The sequence below is a fragment of the Xiphophorus hellerii genome, chromosome 23, assembly GCF_003331165.1.
Source record: "Xiphophorus hellerii strain 12219 chromosome 23, Xiphophorus_hellerii-4.1, whole genome shotgun sequence".
Taxonomy (NCBI): domain Eukaryota; kingdom Metazoa; phylum Chordata; class Actinopteri; order Cyprinodontiformes; family Poeciliidae; genus Xiphophorus; species Xiphophorus hellerii.
Window position 1 is genome coordinate 26939987 of NC_045694.1, and position 17208 is coordinate 26957194.

At 39.6% G+C, this 17208-nt stretch overlaps 1 protein-coding gene across 2 annotated transcripts; it reads left to right on the top strand.

Moving 5' to 3' along the window:
* The first annotated feature begins 906 nt into the window (after window positions 1-906).
* On the top strand, window positions 907-16858 carry ids (iduronate 2-sulfatase). Of its 2 annotated transcripts, XM_032555522.1 has the most exons (13): window positions 922-1054; window positions 1613-1749; window positions 2289-2466; window positions 2579-2667; window positions 9271-9471; window positions 11719-11889; window positions 11996-12122; window positions 13185-13355; window positions 13730-13836; window positions 14903-15019; window positions 16087-16197; window positions 16389-16514; window positions 16596-16858. In XM_032555522.1, the coding sequence occupies exons 1-13, from the start codon at window positions 997-999 to the stop codon at window positions 16674-16676; spliced, it is 1674 nt and encodes a 557-aa protein (XP_032411413.1). In that variant the 5' UTR covers window positions 922-996; the 3' UTR covers window positions 16677-16858. The 2 variants fall into 2 exon arrangements, with proteins under 2 accessions (XP_032411412.1, XP_032411413.1); XM_032555521.1 differs by lacking the exons at window positions 9271-9471; window positions 11719-11889; window positions 11996-12122; ... (4 more) ...; window positions 16389-16514; window positions 16596-16858 and adding exons at window positions 4830-5394; window positions 5504-6900 and having other exon boundaries at window positions 907-1054.
* The last annotated feature ends 350 nt before the right edge of the window (window positions 16859-17208 follow it).

Sequence of the window (17208 nt, forward strand, 5' to 3'; positions counted from 1 at the left end):
TTCTGAAAAATAACTTAGTCCCCCAATAATAAAAGAAAATATATTTAATTTTTGTAAAATTTAAAAAAAAAAATCACACCAGATTGCAAGTAAAACCACAATAAGAAAAAAATTACAAATAACTTGAAAAATAAAAAACTTTGGTTGTGTTTTAACTGTAATTAAATATTTTGCTGATAAATGAAATGCATTTGTCTTCATTGTTTAAATTATTTGATTATTTAAATTAGAGTTTTGCAATAATTAATTTTTTAACCAGTACAATAATCATAATTGTGGCGTCACTCCATAAACAAAAGGACAAGGATGCAAACTGAACTTAAAGTTTCGCTCTTATAACGTAAAAAAGGAAGAACTTAGAGAAATACTCGTAGCCTTTTTCTGTTTTCACAGATTGGCTGACATATAAATTTTGCACAGAGTGAGACCTCTTTAGGTTGTTTTTGCCTTTATAAAGTCAAGTTAGACGCAATCAGAAACAAAACAGTCAACTGTTACGTGCTTGCAGGTTAAAATTTCACTATCAGATAGTTATTCCTGAATATGAAAGAACAGTTTAAAAGGCAAAACAAAAACCGATGAGATTTGGTAATAAGATCATTACGATGATAATCATCTTTTTATGTTTTTTTATATATGTAATGTAAAAAAAAACATGGTGTGCTATTGTGTCTAAGCACAATACGATGTTTTATTATTTTAATTGTTAAAAATGTTGAAATAAATGAAGTCCACAAAGACAAGAATGAGTTAAGAATATTACCGTAGTAAACTAATAAACAATACTTTGTCCACACCGGACGGGAACGTTCTTTATTTCTGACAACCTGCTGCCCAATAAAGTGATTGACGGGCTCGTGCCAACATGGAAAGCTGAATGGACCAATGAGCGCGCAGCACCTCGCTGACTCATTAACAGGAAGTTATTTAACCAGCAGCCGTGAAGCTTGTGTTGTTAGTTCACGGAGCCCGTGGAAGGCGTCGTGCAGCGCAGAAATGAACCCGGGAGTTTTTACGTGGCTTTTCCTGCTGTTACTTGCTGCGGCCACAGCAGGTAGATAACTCACCAGGAGGAAGTAACTCTAAAATAAGCTTTGTTCTCTTTTACTGAACAACGCGTTCATTTGGCAGTCGTTTCTGTGACGGCGTTGTTTGTTGTAACTTAACGAGTCTTAACCAAGAAAGTATCAAAATGTCATTTAGTCTAACGTTAACTCTTAGTATTTGTTCACTTAGTGCGGTGCTCCTGGATTCCAGTCCTGCTCTGCATGTTTTAGATGTGCCTCTATTCCAGAACAGCTGATTCAAATGATTGCATGATTGCACTGCAGAAGCCTGTCAATCACCCACAGATTCAATCCAGGTGCGGCAGAAGGGAAACGCCTAAAACATGCAGGGCAGGAGGGCCTGAGGACCGGACTTGAGAACCACTGACTTAGTGGGTCTCTTTATGACGTACGAACTGGACATTAGCAGAAGTGAAAGTGGCTATTATCTGTTTGTTTCAAACTAAACACTCTGCTTTTTTTCAGCTTCCTGGCCTATTACCTGCTATCAGTGTATGTCATTAAAGTGTCTGTTAGTCAAACCTTTAATGTCTGCTTGTTTTCAGAGAGGAGTAATGTCCTCTTCATTGTGTCGGATGATCTGCGGACATCCCTGGGTTGTTATGGAGACACACTCGCGAACTCTCCCAACATTGACCAGCTGGCATCCAAAAGCCAAGTCTTCCTCAATGCGTTTGCCCAGGTGAGAGCAAGATTTTGTAGAAAGATTTTAAATGATTTCCAGCTTCTTTATATATATATATATATATATATAAACAAGAAGACAAAACAAAAAACACTTTTTGTTTCCATTTTACCCACTTTATTAGGGTAAAATTGTATGCTTTTAATAATAAAAATTGATTGCAAGCTACAAGCAGCAATTAACTTCTGTTTTTCTCCTAATGTTTTTCTATTAAAAAGCAGAACTCCAAAAATATCTAATTCTGTTCAATATTAAACACTTGGACTAATACTAAATGTGAGGGGTGTTTTATACATTTTCTTGATTCTCTGGCTCAAAATAAAAATGCAAACGTATTGTTGTATGACATTATTGTAGGTATATACAACATTTTATCGGCAACTGAAGGTGTAATTGTTTCATTTTGTTGTTGAGTCATTAGATTATATAATAAATTTTGTTTTTATTGTGTGAATTGTACTGGTCCATGCCCAGTTGGGACAGCTTGGCCTCACTGATGTGTTTGAGAGCCATTTTTTCCCCCCCTCTTTCTCTAGCAAGCCGTGTGCGCTCCCAGTCGCACATCCATGTTGACCAGTCGCAGACCGGACACGACCAGACTCTATGACTTCAACTCCTACTGGAGAGTCCACTCTGGGAACTACACTACTCTGCCGCAGCACTTTAAATCTGAAGGCTACTACACCATGTCAGTGGGGAAGGTGTTTCATCCAGGTATGAGCAACAATGTGTTTTAGTGAAAGAAAAAAATCCTAAAAACAATTTGAAATGATGTATCACAAGTTTAGCCCCTTGTGCTTATATGTCCACTTGTTTCTTTCCGTAGGAATTGCTTCAAACCACACTGATGACTACCCCTACAGCTGGTCTATTCCTGCATATCACCCATTTTCCTTTAGATTTGAGAAGCAAAAGGTAAGAATATGGAATTGGATGTTTAAAACGTGGTTATTGCCCTGGATGGTAGTATAAGAGCTGGTCCTTCATCGGGAACAACTTATCCCTGACTAATATTTGACAGGACTCTCCTGTGGTCTGTATGACAAACTGTTTTAACAAGGTAAATTGATTAGCACAACATATAAATAAGGAAGAATTGAATTGACTGACTCCTCAGTAGAAGAAGAATGCATTGTAAAAGCACTGCTGACCACTGAACTGTGATATTGTGTCTCATACTTGTTATAATAAGGATTAATAGAGGGATTCAGACATTCAAATAAGTTATTAGAAATTTAATTTTTTTTAGTAGGTTTCCTTGAGACAAAATTGAAATCAAAATATACCCAGTTCAATGTGGACGTAATTTGTATAAGCTGATGTTATGGTCCTTTGTGTGTCTCTATTAATGTTTACCATCATTGTGGAGGAATTCAGACTCAGCCATGCTGTCGTGGATTTTCTGCTGTTTGGGACCATTGTGCTGTTTCAGTTCACATAAATCTCTTACACATGGTTTTGCATTTGACTCTACGTACTATGGCTTACAGAGGAGTTTATAGTTGACTCAATGACTCCAAAGTGCCAAGGTTCTAAAAAATAATATAACCAGTCCCCAATCACTGACTATGACGGTTGGTATGAGTTGTTTGTCTTCTATCTTTTTAATTTTGTTTTGTTGATTTTAGAGCTCCTATAATCAACAAAATCAAAGTAGCATATTCTCTCAGAGATATGCCACTTACCAAAGAGTGAATAACTCTATCCTGGAGGTATGGACTATGTGAAAACTATATGGTTATGTATAAGCAAGATCATATTACAGACCATATCTGATTTAGTGGGGGTTGATCAAACTGTTAATTTTTACAAAAAACATCACTATCGAATAAAACTACCATATTAGCATCATCTGTGTTCAGGATCTTCTCAGTGGAGTTGCAGTCAGTAGTTTAGGGAATGAAGATAAGGGGCACGACAACACAACCTTGTGGTTCACCTGTACAGATAATATGGATGTGCAGAGGAAGCCAGAAGCCCACTGGAAGCTTTAATCGGACACCGGTGGGATTAACCTGCAGAAGCTTTGGCTCCACAGGCTCATAATAACACATTTTTAGGGAACCACAAGTTGGACACAGAGCAGACATTCAGAGATTTGTTTATAATGTCTGAAGACTGATTCTAGCTGCTCAAGTCAATGTTTTAGGATAGATGGTAAACTTTTTGAAACATTTTTGAGTTGGATGATTGCAGGCTGAATAAAAACAACTCCCATTAGGTGAAAGCTTGTTAAACTGGATATAAAGGAGTTTTACAAACATAACCCTTTCTTGAGTAACTTGATTAAAATAAATCCTGAGTCTACCATCTGACTCCATACTTGTGATGCATCTATATTATGTATTTAAGATACAAAGTGTTTCCACAGCCAGTTATTGAAGTTCAAACTTCTGGATTTGGTATTGCAAGTTTTCTTTCTTATGAAACAGCTTTGTTTGTTCCACTAACCTTCATGTACACGTCATGAAAAACACTTAAGATGCAAGACCAAACTCTGAGCGAACATTTAAATTGCCCGTCTCCATGGCGTCACCAGAATGTTGAAAGCAGCGTAACATTCTGACATGTCACAAACCAAAACCCAAGCTGCAGAATTCCTTTTCACAGTCAGACAAACTCTGAACCTTTGAGAGAAACTGCACTTTTTTTCCGCCCTGCGATTATCTCGATCCACGATCTGGTCAAGGTTTTGCTAGCCGCATGGCTCCTTCCAAGAGAACAAACTCCGTCATGCAGTGGCATGGAATTGAGAGGCTTGGCATTCACAGTAATGTAAGTAATCAATAACCACTCTATTTAAAACTTTATTGTTGATGAATGTTTTATTTAGATTTAGATGGCTGATGTAATTCGATGAAATCTTAAAGCCAAAATGTAGATGCTGCCTAGTTTACAAGAATTTACAATTTAAGAGCTTTTTCAAATTAAGAAATATTTTTTGTTAAATACATGAATGTAGAGTTGCATTTGACTAGTTCAGTTATTTATAGTATTATGAATGATTTAAAATGAGTAGTAGTAATTGTTGCAAGTGATTTTTGTGAGCTGGAGCTGTAAAAATCTTTGTTTCACAGACCACAGACGGCTGCAGCTACAACTCCCGGATGCTGGCGATGGAGAGAGTTCAGCATGCCGACACGGTTGCCCTCGTTGAGCGCGTAGAGAGGCTATGTGACTCTGTGATGGCCAGGAACAACGCTGTTCTGAAGAGACTGGGCCACTCCATCCGGCAGAAACCCTCTCCCTCGCTTCGGCTCCTGGACTTCCAGCCAAAGTCCTCCGAATCCCCCCGCAGACGAGCGAGCAGCAGGAAGACCTGCCATTTTCCCCCTATAAATGGGAAGCAGGTAAGCTGCCCCAACAAGGCCCTGGATGAGCCCTTCTTTGACACAAAGCTCCCACTGGGAAGTGAGCTGGTGGCGCTGCCCTGTGAGATGACTGAAACTCCGGGTCGAGCCAGAAAGCCAAGCCCCAACGCTTTGGTTGGATCTGTGGACACCCTGAGCACCATGGACACCCACACTCCCAGTGAGCTCACCTCCATTTCACTGGGCCCATATCTGCCATTGACGCCGTCTTGTCTTCCTCCAGCCCCAGCAAATGGAGCATCTCAAATCCTGGTGAAAATCAAACAAGCAGGTTAGTTTTAAAGTCAATCAGCAAACTTTACTTATAACAGCAGCCTAAGATGTTAAAACCCCTGAAACATATAAAGCTGAGCTAACCTGACTGTTTTTGCTTTTGACAGAACCAGATCAGAACATAGTTGGATGCAAAGAGGATTCAGTTTCAGCCAACGTGGAGCAGGTGATAAAAAGACAGAATCAATTCCTGCTTATCCACCAACTCCCATCTATAGCTTCAGCTGATCTTAGAGAGACACTTAAAGTTTCTGCACTGCCTCTTCAATTTGCACATCCTCCTAAAGTTGCACCACTTCCTAGATCTGCACTTCTTCCCAAAGCTGCACCTCCGCCTGAAGTTGAATTGCTTCGTAAAGCAGCACCTCCCCCTAGAGCTGTACATCCTCCCAAAGCAGCACCTCATCCTAAAGTCACAATTGTTCATATAGCTGAACCTCCTTCAAATGCAGCACCTCATGCCAAATCTGCACCTCATGCCAAATCTGCACCTCATGCCAAATCTGCACCTCATGCCAAATCTGCACCTCATGCTAAAGTCACAATTGTTCATATAGCTGAACCTCCTTCAAATGCAGCACCTCCTTTTACAGCTGCACCTCTTCCCAAATTTGCACCTCATCCTAAATCTGCATCTCATCGTAAAGCCCTGCTTCCTCTTAAATCCACGCCTCTTCATATAGTTAATGCCGCACGTTTTCCCAAAGTGGCACCTCATCCTAAATCTGCATCTCCCCCTAAAACCAAACCTCGTAAAGTGGCATCTCTTCATGCAGTTGCACCTGCTTCTAAAATTGTTCCTCCTTCTACATCTGCACCTCTTCCCATAGTGGCACCTCATCCTAAACCTGCACCTCCTCCTAAAGCCACACCTAAAGTCGCAATTCTTCATATAGCTGCACCTCCTCCAAATGCAGCACCTCCTTCTACAGCTGCACCTCCTTTTAAAGCCACACTGCCTCCTAAATCCCTTCTTCATCTTAAAGCCACACCCCTTCATATAGCTGCACCTCCTTCTAATGCTGCACCTCTTCCCAAAGTTGCGCCTTCTAGTACAGCCGCACCTCCTCCTAAAGCCCCACCTCTTCATACAGTTGCAGCTCTTTCCAAAGTGGTACCTCCTCCTAATGCCTCACCTCCTCTTATGGCTGCATCTCTTCCCAAAGCGCCACTTCCTCTTAAAGCCCCACCTCTTCAAAGAGCTGCCCCTCTTTCTACAGCTGCCCCTCTTCTCAAAGTTGCACCTCTTCCCACAGTGCCACCTCTCTCCAATGTGCCACCTCCTCCTAAAGTCACGCCTCGTCCTACAGCCGCACCTCCTCCTACACCGACCTCTCCCAACAGAAGACTGCAACGAAAAGCCATTTACCTCCAGCGGTATCGCAGATAGGGTATGCCCTCTCTGTGTGGGACTTCCCAACATTTGCATCTTTTTTTTTTTCTCCCCCTGTTTTTGAGTTGTTGGGAAAGTTGCGCTTAATAAAACATTTACCTTCATACAATGTATATTGTGTATTTGTTTCTCGAAACCTGGACAAACTCAACATTTTAACATGTCGCTCATTAGAAAACAGTCTATGTAAGATAAATATTTTATTGACGGTGCCACACAGCAAACCTTCACTAAACCAGCCTGTAGGAGAGGAAGGGGAAAAAAAAGGAAATGGGAACCACATAAACTCGGTTCACTGACGATACAATCCTACCTTAAGTTTAAACATCAAAGATTTCCTTCTGCTCCAGTGAAGCTCTGAATGTTACATTATGATTCTCTGATGAAGGAAAGATGACCAAACGCCTTCATGTTTTGTTTCTTCAATGGGACAAAGCATGAAGGGAAAAATATTAGACTGAAGAGAAACGTCTTGCTGTTGACTGACGGTCGGTGTTTAAGCATGGACGAGGGCAGCAGATTAAATTTAGTGCAGCAGCTCAATGTAGGCTATTCTGCACAGTAGTTTACAAAAGGCACAAGACAGAAAAGCTGTGTATAGAAAACACAAACTTAAAGATTAACTTTGTCTACCAAAACAAATCTAACTAAAGTAATGTGCACACACCTACACTGTAATCTGTAAGGAATCTATTTAGGCGCTGATGGTGCCTGACATTGGAAGTGACTTATTTACTTTTTGCTTTATTAGTATTTGCAGTTTTTCTAACTGTACATTTAGTTTTTTGTTGTATCCAGGAAAACACAAATGTTTTCTTTCCTCTTTTTCTCAAAGCTCACAGGTGTTCATTTTGCCTCTTTGTTTCTAGATTTGCTTTTTCCCCTATTTTATTGTTGGACTTCTTACAACAAATTTTGCCTTCTGTCTAAAGCAGGGATGCCCAAAGTCTTTCCTCGAGGTCCGGCATCCTGCATGTTTTAGTTTTCTCCCTGGTGGTACCAACAACCTTCTCAGCATGTCAATGTTCTTCTTAGGCCTCAACGAGCCATCATTGGATTCAGGTGCGTTAAACCAGGGAGAACTAAAACATGCAGGATGCCGGCCCTCCAGGACCCACTTTTTGCACCCCTGGTCTAAATACATTTTGTCCAGACCAAGCATCATATTGTACATGCCTAACGAGCATTTTGAACCCATTCCCTTTTTTTTTTTCTTATAGTCAGAAGTCTGAATTTCCCATAAATTTATCTCAGATGTATTGAGACATACATTTGTCACATACTGTGGCAGGATGCATGTCTCAGTACAACTGCAGTTGGTTGTCACAATACCCCGTCCAATTACTCCAAAACTAAGCCTCACTATTATTTCCATCTACCCACAGTTGTCATCTTCAAACTTTTGGACCTTCAGTGTGGAATTTCTGCCAATAGATTGGATTTGGATTAGGTGGGGACACAGTAACACAACCTTGTGGTACTCCACTACTGATTTGAATGTGGTAATTTCAAAACAAGCATATGGTGAGGAAGCCGATGGCAGACTGGAACTTGGAGTCTGCTACTGGTGCTTTGAATGGTTTTAACCTGCAATGTAAAAAATAAAATGAAGTGTTGGTTATTGCGATATAAAATGGTGCCGTCTGCTAAAAAAAACCCCGTTTAATCCTGACCACGCCTCACTTTCTGTATGCCTAGTGGATGTTTGTAGCTGCACCTAATACTGTAAATCATGTTTCTCTTGCACTGTTCATAACAACGCACTATTTTACATGTAAAAATTGAAGAAGGGTAACTTCATCTGTCCAGCTTTATTTGCCACAAGTTTACATGAACAGCCCAGAAAAAGAGAAGTAGATTCTATGACAAAGAGTTGTGTTTAAAATAAGACAAACAAGAATAACTGGGCTAGAAGGCTGGCACGAATGTTTGAAATGGTTGTCATGACAACATGTGGGGTTCCAGTGTGTGAAGGAGTGAACAGTGTACACCTGCTTTACATCCAGCTAAGCCTGTCACAGTAAGCAGTTCAATTAGTTGCATTATTTAATTAAAATGAGCTCCATAATTCCCACTCTGTTGATTGAAGGGCAGTTTTGTTTACGGAGACTTCATAGTCCATTTTATTTATGGTTTTGGTTTTATGAAGTTTTTTTATTTCCTTTTTTTTTCTTATTTGTTATATTTATTGTATAACCTTGTGTTTTAAATATTTAAAATATCTTTCTCTCCAGTGTTCTTTACAAAAGTTAAAGTAGTTTATTGGTCTTTGAGAGGGTGAACTTCCATTATCGCTATATTACTTGAAAATGATCTCAAAACAATAATATTATTGTTTATCACCCAGCAAAATTTGTCAATCGTGACGGGCCTTCAGCCAGGCAGTGACTGAAGAAGGACTTTTGCACCTGGAGTGGACAGGAAGAGGACGCACGATCAAAATTATCTCTGAAAGCGAATAAGTGAACATCTCCTCTCCAGATGTGTAAAGGCGAGGACGGTCAGCTCCACGCCAACCTGCTGTGTGCGGTTAACGTGACGGAGCAGCCTGGGGGAACCCTGCCGGACCTGGAGAGCACCGACGAAGCGGTGAGGCTACTGAAGAGTCGGGCCAGCGACGGAGCGCCTTTCTTCCTGGCTGTGGGCTTTCACAAACCGCACATACCTTTCAGGATCCCACAGGTACATGAGTCTTTATTTATGGCGCAGCCTATACAACATGTCTTGTGTAAAACATGTAATTCATCAGAGTGGAAACGTACCTCATCAATCAGACTCAACCAGTCAACAAGCTTCCTGATGAATTGGTTTTAATTGAGCAGCTTCTGATGTATTCACCAACTTCATGTCCTCACATAAACGTCTCCCAACAAATGCTGCTGTTATTGATTTTGATCATGTCGAGCAGCTGGGAGAGACTGATGTGATAACATGCTAAACAGGAACATTTGCGAATTTAGTTTTATGCAGCGGATCGCGTAAAACGACAATCTGTGGCAAATTAAACATTTTAGCTGTGCATCATCAGATGTTGGATGAATGCAGCTGCATATCAAAGATATGGCTCGTCCTCTCTGATCCTCACTGTGTCAACAAAGCTGGAACTGTGTAGTTAAAGTAAAAGTAGAAGTGATCTGGTGTTTAATTTGCTTGTGAAAGAAGAGCTTACAGATGGTTAGTTTAGCAATGCTGTGAGGTTACACAGTTTTCATATTCATTTTTTATACTTGTTGCTTTGCAGCCACATTTTTTATGTATTGGGATTTTATATGTCATAGTGTGGAATATTTATGAAACTTGAAGTAAAATGTTGGTCTTAAGGTTTTTCAAATGAATAAAAACAAAGGAATTTCCTTTTGCCCTAAATTAAAATCTATTTCAATCACTTATAGGTCACCTGATAAGTGACCTATCGGTTCTTAAAAATCACAAAGGATGGATCAGGGATTAAATTAGGAAGCTCCAAAGATTTGAACATTTTATGAAATACAACCAAGTCATCAACGAAAAATAGAAATCCAAACCTATCAAAACATGGCCGCCATCTTAACTGGCCGCTCAGCCAAGGAGGGCGTTGGCCAGGAGGCCGGTGGGAGGCCTATGCTACCTCTGGAGGAGCTGCAGAGATCCACAGGCGAAACATTTGAGGACAGTCATCATTTATGCTACAAATTTAGCATGTAAGAGTAGTAAACGCAGCCGTTACCCTTATGAGTTTTCTCAACAGTAAATCTATTGTTCAGAAATCTGATTTCCTGTTGTCTCCCTCAAACATATAGGAGGCATGGCGAACATGTAAAAGAAGCTGCTTTGGTCAGAAGAATCCAAATTTAGTTAATGAAAGGCAGAAAATGAGCTGCTTGACTCCCAAAGCTCACCCTCCCCACATTAATGCAAGGTGGGGATGCATCATGCTGTGGGGATGCTTTTTCTTCTGCAGGGTCAAAGAAGTTTATCAGGGATAAGAAAACGATTGGAACTACACATGAAAAAATTCATGTGTTTAAGTGGCCTAATCAAAGTCCAGACCTAGCTCCATCTCTGAATCAATGAGCTTGAGTTATTTTCATTTAAATCAAATGAGCAAACATTTCGGTCTCTACATTTGAAGATCCTTTAAGAGTCTTTAAGCTGTAACTGAAGTGAAAGGTGGTTCTGATCAGCATCAGCTCAGCCTGCATTAATCATTCATGCAATAATTTTTTTGGAAATGATCAGTTAAATCTCAGTTTTAATAAACTGGGATCATTTTAAATCTTCATAAAGTTGACAATCGTACTCAAAATGTCCATCTCGCTGCGTTTGGCTGGCCGCTGTCGTCGTTCTGGTCGAGTCTGTGTAACGCATGGCACGAGGACAGCGCTTCAGTCACTCTGAATCGGATTCATTATAAACAATTCAGTCGGTCCCCCGGCCCCTGAATGAGCAGGCTGTTGTTGGCACAACTACGGCTGAGTGGGAGAGGTGGGGGGGAGGTTATTGTCCTGTGAGAGGAGGCAGTTTTGCTTAAGTATGTTTTGGACAAATGCTCCCAAATCCTAGACAAAAGCAGACACAAAGCCTTTGTAAATGGTGTTGGGGAAATGGGGAGAAATAATGGCTTATAGGAAAGAGAAGAAACATGGAAAAATAGCTTTTTGGGATAACTGCTGAGACCAAATGAGGAAAGAAAAGGAAAGACGAGAAAACAAGAGGTACTGGACAGAAGTTAACGGCATTGATTCTTGAAAATCCTTAGTATACGTTTTATTTAGAAATCTCCAAACACCTTTTGTTGGTGCTAGTTGGTAGTATTAATTTTTAGATCAGCAGTAGTGAAGAATTTAATGGCAAACATTGGAAGTGGATGATATTCCCATCAATAGACAGACTGTGTCTTTGTGGTCGTTTTATCCATATTTAACACTTGAATGCCCTTCAATGTTGCAGGAGTACCTGAGCCTATACCCCTTAGATAAAATGACTTTGGCCCCTGACCCAGATGTTCCCCAGCGCCTTCCTCCTGTAGCCTACAATCCCTGGACCGATGTGAGAAAGAGGGAGGACGTTCAGAAACTAAATGTCAGCTTTCCATACGGACCAATTCCTAAAGACTTCCAGGTAAAAAAAAAAAAGAAAACCCCAAACCTTTCAACGTCTAATGATGGTGTGCTCCTTCTTCATTGATGAGGAAGTATGACAGTGTTGCTCTGCCATTGTCTTCCAGCTGCGTATCCGTCAGCACTACTACGCCGCTGTGTCTTACATGGACGCTCAGGTTGGGAGGCTTCTCAGCACTCTTGATGCTCTCGGGTTGACTGACAGCACAATGGTGGTTTTCACATCTGATCATGGTTAGAAGACTTTTATGCCCTAAAATTAGTGTTTTGTTTTCTTATCTGGAGCGTAACAGTGTTTCTCTCATATATTGGGTTTACTTGTACACCCTAGTGAAGATGTGCAGAAACTATGAAAGTAATCTTTTATAGCAGCTGGTCTTCACCTGTGATTTTTCAAAAGGTTGGATCAGACAAAGAAAGGGATCTATGGACATTTCTCTTGGCACTTTCTCTTTAGACCAGGGGTCTCCAACCCTGGTTCTGGAGATCTGCTATCCTACAGGTTTTAGATGCAACGCTCCTCCAAACACACCTGCATAAAATGAAGAACTTGTTGCCAGGTCTATGCCAAGCTTTACGGCATGGTGAAGAGGTGATTCACTCATTTGATTCAGCTGGGTTGGAACTAGGATGGTATAAACCAGAACCTTGTAGTGCCCTTCGCTTCGTCCAGAGGGTCTGGGCTCTCCGCTCTTGAGAAACGATTGCCTCCTAAAGTCACGTTACGTTTGTACCTCAGGTGAAAATAAGGTAATTTATTTACTATTTAAAGTTCCCAGAGACTACCAACAGGTAATAAATAAACAAAATAATGTGATTTAGTTACATTTATGTAACAGGAAGTCATGGGAGATTTAGTTTAAAATTATTTCTCAATGTAAGGTTTTTCTGTGAGGATATGCTACAACAATGAAATAAATTTATTTTAAGATCTTCTGCACATCTTCATAAGCGGTGTCAGTAAATCCTTTCCTCCCTGTACACTTTTAAGACGTTCCACTCAAGAATGACTTGCTTTAGTTCCTCTTGACCACCAGATGGCAGTGTTGTGACAGCAAATATCTTGTCATGTAAAACTGTGGCTCTTTGTTTGCATTACTTCCCATCTTTAACAGCTGGTTTTTTTTTGTCAAAGCTAAATTAATGTGAACATTATTTAAGTGGCGGATGATGTGGAAAAAAGTGTACAAATATAATCCATGCTTTTATTTGTGCTATGTTGATTTATCTTAACCTCTGTCACATCAGTGTTTTTGATCCAGAACCTCAAATTCTTCCCCCCTCTTCTTAAAACAGGTTGGTCGTTAGGCGAACACGGCGAGTGGGCTAAATACTCTAATTTTGACGTGGTGACACGTGTTCCCCTCATCATGTTTGTCCCTGGGGTCACGGACTCCCACAGCTCTCCAGGAGCGTCTACTTTCCCCTTTATTGACGTTTTAACCCAACCAGAGTACAGCTTCACAAGTAAGAACCCTCTACTGGCGAAACCTTTTTAATGCCATAAAAGTCTCTTGCTTTCCACAGCCTTAGTGCATATTTAAACAGAAAACTTGTGGGTTTTTAAGTGCTCTCATAAAGCTTGTTAAAACATTTTCTAATGCAGCCATTAAACTTTTAATGAAGTCTTCAACGTACACAGGGAGCTTGAAAGAAACGTATTTAGACATGGATACTCTTGGATATGTTGCCTAAGGATAGTTTTCTTTTTTCTGCAAGTAAAAGTGGTGCAATGGTGATGAAATGCACCATTAAATAAAACACATTTTTGGGCTACCTTCGCTGGCTGTGGTTGGTTAAAACTTCAACTGTATGACTTTTTTTTTTTTTTTTGCTCTCAGATGCTAGAGTTATCCAAAACACAGTGGAGCTGGTGGATATTTTTCCTACAGTTTCTAACATGACCGGCCTCCCAGCACTTAAGGAATGCCCTGAAGTTTCTTTCCAGGTAAAAAAAAAAACCCAAATAAGTAAATTTATCCAACACAAGATGAGCTCAGAGTATCCAGGTATCAGGTTTGAGGTTTTATACTATAGATTTAATAGCTCAGATTGGAGATTGAGCTTTTTAATTATAAATGTTTTTACCCGACTTAATATTAAGCAATTTTAAGCCAAACTGTTGTACAACACAGATTCTTTTAGGTTCATCTGGATTGTAACTTCTTATCAATCACATGTAGCAGGCAGTTAAATGTTGAGCATAAATGTGTCATTATTACACATTTCTTGTTACTGAGAAGGAAATGTTCTGGAAAACAATGTTAAGAAAGCTAACAGGTGGCTTTTCCTGTGCCAAAACTGTTGATGTACAGTGTACTTACTGACGTGGAACATCTGCAATATAGTTAATCTATTTTCAAAAAGTCCCCAACCTTGTTCTGATTTGAAATATTGCAAGAAAATTGGCATTCGTGGGAGGAAGGCTTTAGAAAAAGGAAGGCTACTTTAACCCAACCCTGCTTGATGTAAATGCTGCTAATCACAGCTGAATTAATTCATACCATAAAGCCAGAACTGACATTTTTAAGATTTTTAAAAGCCTAGTAGATTCAAAACACTTTTTTAGTTCATTTTATTTTTTACGCTCGAGTTCTACTTTTTCCTACGCTAGTAATATTAGCATGATAACTTTAAATTTCATGCTAGGTTTCTGCTAACGGTTGCGATAGGTTTCGCATTTAGGCCTAATTGTTTTGGACTGATTGACATTTAAGACCATGAGAGTAGAAATAAGCTTTCCAGATATTTTGGGAATCAGTCTAAAAATAGCTTTTATTACCAGCTATTGATGGTAATAATATATAATATTTTAGAGATCCACACTAAATTAAAGTTTATTGGTCCTTGAGAGGGTGAAGCTTCATTATTAAGCTGTTATCAAGATATGACTTGAAAATAGACTCAAAAACAACATCCTGGTTTATCACAATAATTACTGGGACATTTTATTGTCCAGCAAAATCAGTAATCGCTGCAGGCCGAGTGTTTACTCCCTTCCTGTTCTGTTTCAGGTGCAGCTGTGCACAGAAGGAAGGAACCTGGCCCAGACCTTTCACCAGAGAGAACGAGGGAGGAACCCTGACATCCTGGCTTTCAGCCAATACCCTCGTCCCTCTGACACCCCGCAGGTAGGGCATTTACAGAACATGACATAAAATTTCATCATGATGGTTAAATTACAGTTAATCTAAAAAAAACCCCCACAAAAAACAAGAAAGCTTGCTTATCAGCTGGAGCCTTTATTAGAGGTGGACATTTATCGTATCGTTTATCATTAATCGTAAAGAAATTCCTATGATGATGAGAATTTTTATTTATTGTCTTGATAAATGTCCATTAATGTTGCCGAAGAAACAAAACTATATTGTCGGAAATGTTGTTTTATTTTCTCCATAGCGTGTTTCATAAGAGCATCAATAAATATCAGTATGATTAGATGTCATTACTGTGTGCAATTAAATTATGTAAATCACAATTAGTTAAGTAAATAAAATAATTTATTTTATTTTAAGTAAATAAAATAAATAGGAAGAAGCCTATTCCATGTGTTTAACAACCTGTGGAGTGACTTTGCAAAACAATTTTGCTAAAGAACTGAATTATTGTAAAACTATAAATACATTCAAAAAAAGATACAAGACATTATTTTAAATAGTTTTATGGAACATCGAGGACATACAGAAACTAAAATAATGTGGGCTATTCTTAATGATTCAGTTAAATATACTATAAAATATATCAATAAATAGATATAGAGAGAGATGGAGATGGATATAGTGTAAAATTATGTTTTCTATGTTGATATAATATATACTGTCACATGGATTTTGATAAGGATATATTGAAAAATAGTATAAAAAAGAAAAAGAATAGTGTAAAGTAGTGGGAACTGCTAAAATGTTTGCAAAACAATTTTTTGTGTGTATGTTTTTAAACGTATGTGTATGTACGTATGTATATGTATTTTTTTGGGATTTGTTCAAAATAATTATTGTCACAAAATATGGCGGTACAGTTGTAATCCTGACCTTTACCCTCTCTGTTTGTACCTGGGCTGCCTCCTCTGTTCTCTCCAGAGCTGTGAGGATGCAACAGCCTCATCTCCTGCTTGATACAATGACTTGGCAGCTGTGCAGAGAAATGTGCTCAGATTAAGAAAAGAAAAACGCTTCATTGCTCTAAATTCTTCTTTTAGAACAACTCTGACCTTCCTGATCTCCAAGACATCAAGGTGATGGGTTACTCGATGCGTAACCGGGCCTACAGATACACCGTGTGGCTTGGCTTCAATCCCAGAACCTTCCAGGTGGGTGTGTCACATCCTGGACTCTCACGCCGTGACAGCTCTTTCTCCTGCCTCTTGTCTTCTCTTCTGAACGGGTTGGGTTCTGCCTGGGTTCAGCGCGATGGATCCGTCCATCTTGTGCATCTCAGATGGATCCCGTGTCAAAAAGTGGCTTATGTTTGTCTTTCTCGCTAATCCGTCTCTCAATCCAGGTGAACTTGACGGATGTTCACGGGGGGGAGCTGTACATGTTGGAAGACGACCCCGGGCAGGACAAGAACATCTACGGCGACCATGACCACATTATGCTGATGAAGAAGATGGCCAGCCTTCCTCCTGTACGTTTTAATTGGCTCCAGTAACAAATCCTTTGTTTTTTCTCTGAATAGCATTTATTTACTCTGCTACTTATTTTTCAGGACGTGAGTCTGCGGACAAGAATGAGGCTCCAGCTCTATCACTACACAGCAGGACTGAAGACAAACGCAGGGAAGGTGTGACGAGCATTAAACACAACAGATGGACTCACTGGGACAAGCTCAAAGGGAATATGGCTGCCTGAAAGGAATAAACACTGTGCATATATAGAAATATATTGAAGTCTTGCAGTATTTTTCAGTTTTTTGGACTTTGTCAGTTTGGTTTATGTTACTGATTAAAAAGATGTTAAAGCTTTTCTCTACACAAAGTAATTATTATTCCACAAAATAATCACCTTTTTCATAAAAAGATTCCATCAGGTCTGGACAACATGGCTGAAAAATGCATCAAGATATAAAGGTTGATGCATTTCAGTCCATAGACTGATATGAATATCAGATGATTATTGATCAGGGTTTTGTTTTTAATATCTGATACACTGCCAAACTGGCGGCGTGACCTTTTCTATTTTAGCCATGTTTTTCACTCCACACAGTAGATTTTTAATTTTTTTTATTTTTAAGCAGTTTTGAGGCATGATGGCAAAACACAAAACTGTGTCTGCGCCAGTTTCTCAGGAGGTGGTTGCTAGGTAACCACTGAGTGGGTGAG